Source organism: Sitodiplosis mosellana, unplaced genomic scaffold (genome assembly GCF_009176505.1).
Source record: "Sitodiplosis mosellana isolate CC-2019 unplaced genomic scaffold, AAFC_SMos_1.0 Smas_scaffold_1, whole genome shotgun sequence".
NCBI classification, from domain to species: domain Eukaryota; kingdom Metazoa; phylum Arthropoda; class Insecta; order Diptera; family Cecidomyiidae; genus Sitodiplosis; species Sitodiplosis mosellana.
The window spans coordinates 5478721-5484963 of record NW_022595244.1 but is presented as its reverse complement, the minus strand read 5'-3'; the positions used below and the strand labels follow the sequence as shown (position 1 = coordinate 5484963).

Below are 6243 nucleotides of genomic sequence, written 5' to 3'. Positions count from 1 at the left end.
TGATTTCGATGGTCAACAAACCAATAAATGCGTTTGATATTTAAAACGGATGAAACCCGACGAGAAATTTGCGGTAAAATAGGTGTACGCCGACACTCCGTCGCATATCCGCGGATACTCGCAATGCGAATAGGAATCCACAATAAAAGTTGCCGCAAAATGTTATCGCTGAATACCCTGCGAATATTCGCGCTGCGAACAACAGTACAGTCCCAACCTGAAGTTGGCTGCGCATGACATTTCAGAGTATTCGCATGGTACTCGCCAGCTATCCGCAGTGCGATTATTCGCAAATTTCTTGTCGGGAAAGAATACATACGGCACAATTTTATTTACTATCTAGAATATAAACACATAGTTATGTATACAAAATTTTATTTATACAATTTGGGATTAGTTCTAGCAAAGGGGTATATGAATGTCCGAGAATGAAAACGCAACTTCATTTCATTCAACATTTGGTCTATTTTGGGGAATTGTATGGGTTAGCACCTCCAGGTATTGGCGCATAATACTGATATTGTTGTTGGAGATGTGGATTGCTATTAAAACGATTTTCCTGGTAATTCGTATAGTAATCAAAGGCACTTCGCAAAATTGCCAAGGCAAACATAAGGCATACATAGCACAGAATTTTAAATAATTTCTCGCTCATCATTGACTTTTTTCCCGAACTGTTCTCAGCACTTGTTTGTGTTGTTGGATTTATATCACTTGTCTGCGTCGGATTCGCAGCATTTGTTTGGGTAGCAGGCTGTGATACAGTCTCATCTGTAATATCAATAGTTGATTCCAAGTCTTTGGATGTTTTCTCAAAAACTGCTTTTAGTTTCGGCATTGCAATAGCCACCGCATCATCGAGTATTTCCTCCATTTTATCGTGATTCAAATCGACCACTTCATTAATCTCTTTTATGAGAAAAATACTTTATCCAACTATTTATACACTTTATTTGTCAATTCAATTTAGTTTGAATTGTGAATTTGACTCGTAACAAACTGTATTGGTAATTAGGATAATCTACATAGAAAAAGGGAAATTAATATAATAAATATAATAAACATAAACAATTTACTACTGTTCCGAAGAAATCTATTCTACTACTGATGCAGTGATCACATCGATTTATATTTTGAAAAGGCGAGTATGATTTCTGTTGGCGTTAAAGTAGAGTATGTTGTAGTACCGTCTAGCCTCCGCGGTCTTCACGGTTTTCGCGCAACTGATAAAAGATAACAACATGGTGTCTTCGGCAAAGTTGTAGTACTTGAGGTCTTCTATAACTAAGCTGAAGACAGTTATCTCTTATCTCTTATCAGTTGCGCGCAAATCGCGCACATAAAAAAGCAAATTTTATATAGAACTTTTTTTTTCTTATCATTTTTCGCGCTTTTCGCGGAACTGATAAGAGATAAGAGATAACTGTCTTCAGCGATGTTATAGAAGATCTCGAGTGCTACAACTTTGCCGAAGACACCAAGTTGTTATCTCTTATCAGTTCCGCGGGAACCGTGAAAAACCGCGAGGACCCGATAAAAACGAACATACTCGCTTTTAACCATTTTTAAGTCGACAGAAACTTGCTCTTCTCTTTCGTAACAAAGTCAATCAAACATACACTACTCTCAAACTCACCCATAGATATATAGAATATATTCACAAAGTCAACAAATTTCTTCTCAATCATTCTACTATCGTTGATGTACTATATGCTCTGTGATATGTGTATAACTAGCGAGTTGATAGTTTTTTTCAGTTTATCATTTGATTCAAAGATTTTGTTTCTATTACTAACCTACGTCGAATGAGATACAGGTACTTCATGGAACGAAGCAACGGACTCAGCTCAAAATGGTGATCATTTTTTTTTCTTCAATCAATACAATGTGTCGCCTCAAACTTTCCTCAACTTCTTTTTCATTTTCTTCCAAATAGTATAGACAAAAGCGAGATGAACGAGAAGCATAAGTTGAGAAAACAAAAAAGAGGTTGGCTATCAAATAAAATTGTCCATATTTTGTTAACCCATTGGAGAATCTACTAGTATTTATGGTGTTAGTATTCTTCTTATGGACTTACCAAATGGTTAGAGTCGCAATTAGATTTTGAATATGTTTGACTAACGATAATAATCATTGAACAAAATATGGTAATAATTGAGGCAAAATGCCTGCATTGTTTTTCGATTTAGCGTAATAATATTGCAAACATGAGCTCCAAATTTGATTTGAAGAACAGTCCAAAGGTTTGAAATGTCAACAGGCATTGAATTTACCACTTTTTTTATTCAAATAAAAACCAAGCAGTAGGCGATAATAAAGGAGCTGCAGCAATTGAACGAGCTCAATACTGTTCAGCAGCATATCAAGTCAGATCTGGAAAATAATTTTAAAATTGTGTAACTTAGGTTCAGTTTTGTGTAAATCTTTTGTCTATCATAGTAAATATTTAACTTATTGCGACTTTTTGTCAAATATTATCCCTGCACATAAATCCGAATAAATGATAAATTTGTCTAATAAACCGGTCAGTTTGTAGTGATCTATTGTTTTATTTCAAAAAATTACGTAATTATTACATATATCAACTAAAAAGATGCTAAAACCATTTTAGTTGGTTACTGTTTCCTGGTCTAGGTTTGATTTTTCCTTGGAATTCGATTCCAGCAGCAAATCGAATGGAATCTCCATATTGTTTGCTTCCAGCAATGCGGTTAGTTTGGTTTTAAACGTTGGTTTTGGTAGGATGCCATCGGTAGAATAGTCAACCCATAGATCCAATGCTTTCTGAGCCTTATTTTGTTTGTGGTAAATATCCAAAATGGTTTCGTATATAACATGACGATCGCAGTATATGCCTTTTGTAGCTTTCAACAGTGTTTTTGCAGTCTCAACCCGACCGAATTCAACATATTTTTTACATTCTCTTGAAATGGCTCGCGAAATATTTTTGGTGCGATCATTTTCGAAAATGGCTTTCGCTTGCCGATCCTGGCCGCATTCAGCAAAAGCAAAGGCCAAACGGCACATTGCTTCATTTTCACCTTTACATTTCTCAAATGCATCGTAGGCGCGTTGCAGCAAGTCGATTTCGTTGTTTCGAATCAAGTGCGTGAACAAAACCATTGTCATTGGAACAAGGTTGTAAGTGTTTGCGAGATGTTCGTACTTTTCAACGGCTTCAGCGTATAATTTACTGTTCAAGCGGGCTGTAACTTGGGGTCCGGTCGATTCCACTGTTGCTTCAATATAGCTGTAGTTGATAAGGGCATTAAATAGTTTCTCAACCAATTTCACTTGACCATTGGTGGCCAACCGATCCAATAGATGTTCAAAGACAAAAATACGGAATTCCGGTTTGCCCTGACGATGAGCAAGCAACAAAGCATCAATCTCATCGAAATCACGACCCTTTTCAACCATCAGTGCTACCAGCTTGCCCACTTTGATGCTATCCAATTTGAAAGATACATTATTTGCACAAACTCGTTTCAACATGTTTAAAGCGTTCTCCAAGTTGCCCACATGTGTATAGAGTTGGATCAGTAACGCATAGTCCGCATTTGTAATGGAGAATTTACCGTTGGCCATCAATGTTTCAATTTCGGTAATGTTCCCTTCACGCACATACGCCATGAATAAAAGTTTCTCTGTTGCCGCGGCACTATGGCCTTGCGCTAATTTAACTTCCAGAATATTTTGCACATCGGCCGAACTGAGTTGGTTGTTGATGTTGTTGTTAAATGTTTTCTTGGATACCTTAACCGGCTTCAAATTCAGCTGTTCGGTGCTCAGTTTCTTCAGTAAACGGCCAATTTGTGTTTGATCGTCCACTTCAAGATGTTTCTGGATCTTTTCAGCTTGACTTGGACTAATGCCTAAGCCTTCTTCAACAAAAGCCTCCAATAGTTGTACGATGAGTTTTGAATCGACGCGACGATGTGAGATGGCCGAAACTAAACTTTCATCCAGAAATTCCTTTTGTTTTTGCTGAATATCGGTCGGTGACAATTTGTTGTCGCGATAATAGTCATTGATTCGCGAGAAACTGTCATAAATTATCCGGACAAATGACACAAATTTCTTGACATCTCCAGTGCTAGCAAATGCTTTCAAAAGTGGCCTTTTAACTAATCCAACGGCAAAAAAACTCTGATTTGTGCTTGCAAACTCGTAAGCCGTTTTGATATCGTCTCTGTTTAAGCATTGATTAACGATTGCAATGACTACATTGCGGATACGTATTTGAGTGGTTTGCAGATTGTAGAAAGCCAACGCTGGATTTTCTTTTACATTTAAACCGGGCAAAATAACATCTCGCACGAATGTGATTTGTGGTTGAATTCTAAAGTCAGAGCACATCAAATTCACAACGTCCAACACTTCTTTGGTACCCTTTTTGGCCGACAATTGAAACAGTTTTTCGAATACAGTTTCTGTCACTTGCAGCGAACGTGATTTCATGTGTGCCAATAGTTTGTGAATGATTTCAATAGACGAACTCTCGAGAGCTGGCTGAAAAACGTCAAAATTATATTCCATTGTAACGCCGGCCTTTTCGATACGTTTGAATACTTCATTGAATTCTTCTTCAGATGATTGGAGACGAACCATCTCTTGGAGCAAATGTTTATATTTTCCAAGGACGTCGCCATCACTTGTTTGCAGGAGCTTTGGCACGATTGCCGATTGATTGTTTTCAACGAATTTCGTGATGGCAATCAGCAGAGACCGTCTGAATTCAATGGTTGGTTTCAAACTTGGAATTAGGGAGTCAATTTTATCCGCATGGCCATTGACCGCTAGATCGCACATCACTTTGAGAATGTCGCGGTTCAGCACCTCCAAATTCTCCTCTTTGAACATTTCGAATGTCTTTTGAATGTTTTCCAGATCACCCGCCTTGGCATAATGACTCAATAGCGCTTCAAATGTGTATACGTTCACTTTATAGCCACTCCCTTTCAAAGTTGCAATTGTATCCATTGCTGCTTGGATGTTTCTATGAGGAAAAAATATGATTGAAACAATAGCTATGAGAAAATATGGATCAAATTCGGGAAACATGTCAAACAAGTGGAGAAAATGGTGAAGGAAGAATCAGCCGAATGTATTCCGAATTGATTTATTTTCGTTGGAATAATACTAACCCGCAGAAAATGTGGCACTGAACCAAGTTATTGAATGAAGATTCGTTGATGTAAAGGTTGTCTTTGTCCATCATTCCCAAAATCTCAACGGCTTTTTCGATATTTCCCGCATTGCAGTAGGTCGACAGCAAACATTGATACGAAATACTAAAATCAATTTTAATCGTATGAGAATTTTGTTTTCATCGCCAAAATGAATCAATTAGCCAAATGAACTGATCCAATCTACTCACGCGTTTGGTTTAATGTCATCTTTAATTAAATCATCGAATATCTGTTGAGCATATTTCACATCTTGTTTATTTCTGGCGATTTGCAGCAAGTAATTGTAGTGTTGAACTTGAAAATCGGGATTTTGCTTCTTCAATTCCTTCCAAATGCCTTTTACGATGTCATTTCTTACTTCGTCTGGATGAACGAATGAACACATTCGCAGAATTTCCAACGCTTGTGCACTGTCAACTGTTTGTGATTTCAAATTGGTTAACAGCGATTGTAAATCCCTATTTGACAGACGTGATTTGTTTTCCACTCGATTTTTCAGCTCTTCGACGACGGTCTTCAAATTGGCAGATCGATTGAGCTGCCTGACAGCCGGCGCTGCAGTTGCATAATTGCTATTGAAGTCGATTTTAAAGGAGAAAATATGGGATTTTAATAGTTGATGGCAGAGAAGAAGGCGATTAATAATGAGAAATGGACAACAAAAATCATCTGTACACAAATTGAATCCATAATTCTAATGCAAAAGTTCATTTTTTCATTGTATATCACAGCACCGGTACAACAATAACAGAGTAGAACACAACCTATAACACAGTAATGATTACCTTTTTTGTTGCGTCAAAAGCAAAGCTGGAACTGAATGACACTGGTTTGTGTTTACAATGTGTGCCAATCGCACGATTTTCAGTGAAGAATTACAGAATCGACTCAACATTTTGGCGAATTTGTTGTTTTTCGTTACACGCGGGCTGACAAAGACCGAACAACACTAAAATGTGAATACTATGGTTGCACATGACGATAGACAGCCGATGTCAAAATGATTATGTCAAAATCATCAAAGTCATTGCTTACTTACGGGCGATGA

General features: G+C 37.5%; 1 protein-coding gene across 1 annotated transcript; it reads right to left on the bottom strand.

The window, feature by feature from the left end:
* Positions 1-2532: 2532 nt before the first annotated feature.
* Positions 2533-6192, bottom strand: LOC129574604 (leucine-rich PPR motif-containing protein, mitochondrial-like). Its single transcript, XM_055456828.1, has 4 exons — positions 5981-6192; positions 5384-5767; positions 5151-5297; positions 2533-5002 (listed from the first exon to the last, which is right to left on the bottom strand). Exons 1-4 carry the CDS (start codon positions 6088-6090, stop codon positions 2611-2613), a joined length of 3033 nt encoding a protein of 1010 aa, XP_055312803.1. The 5' UTR covers positions 6091-6192; the 3' UTR covers positions 2533-2610.
* Positions 6193-6243: the final 51 nt, after the last annotated feature.

Excerpts from the sequence above, each read along its gene's own strand:
- LOC129574604 (XM_055456828.1), bottom strand. The coding sequence starts at position 6,090 with ATGTTGAGTCGATTCTGTAATTCTTCACTGAAAATCGTGCGATTGGCA. Across the intron at positions 5,768-5,980 it reads CTTTTGACGCAACAAAAAAG|CAATTATGCAACTGCAGCGC; the intron begins GTAATCATTACT and ends CGACTTCAATAG. Across the intron at positions 5,298-5,383 it reads GATGACATTAAACCAAACGC|TATTTCGTATCAATGTTTGC; the intron begins GTGAGTAGATTG and ends AATTGATTTTAG.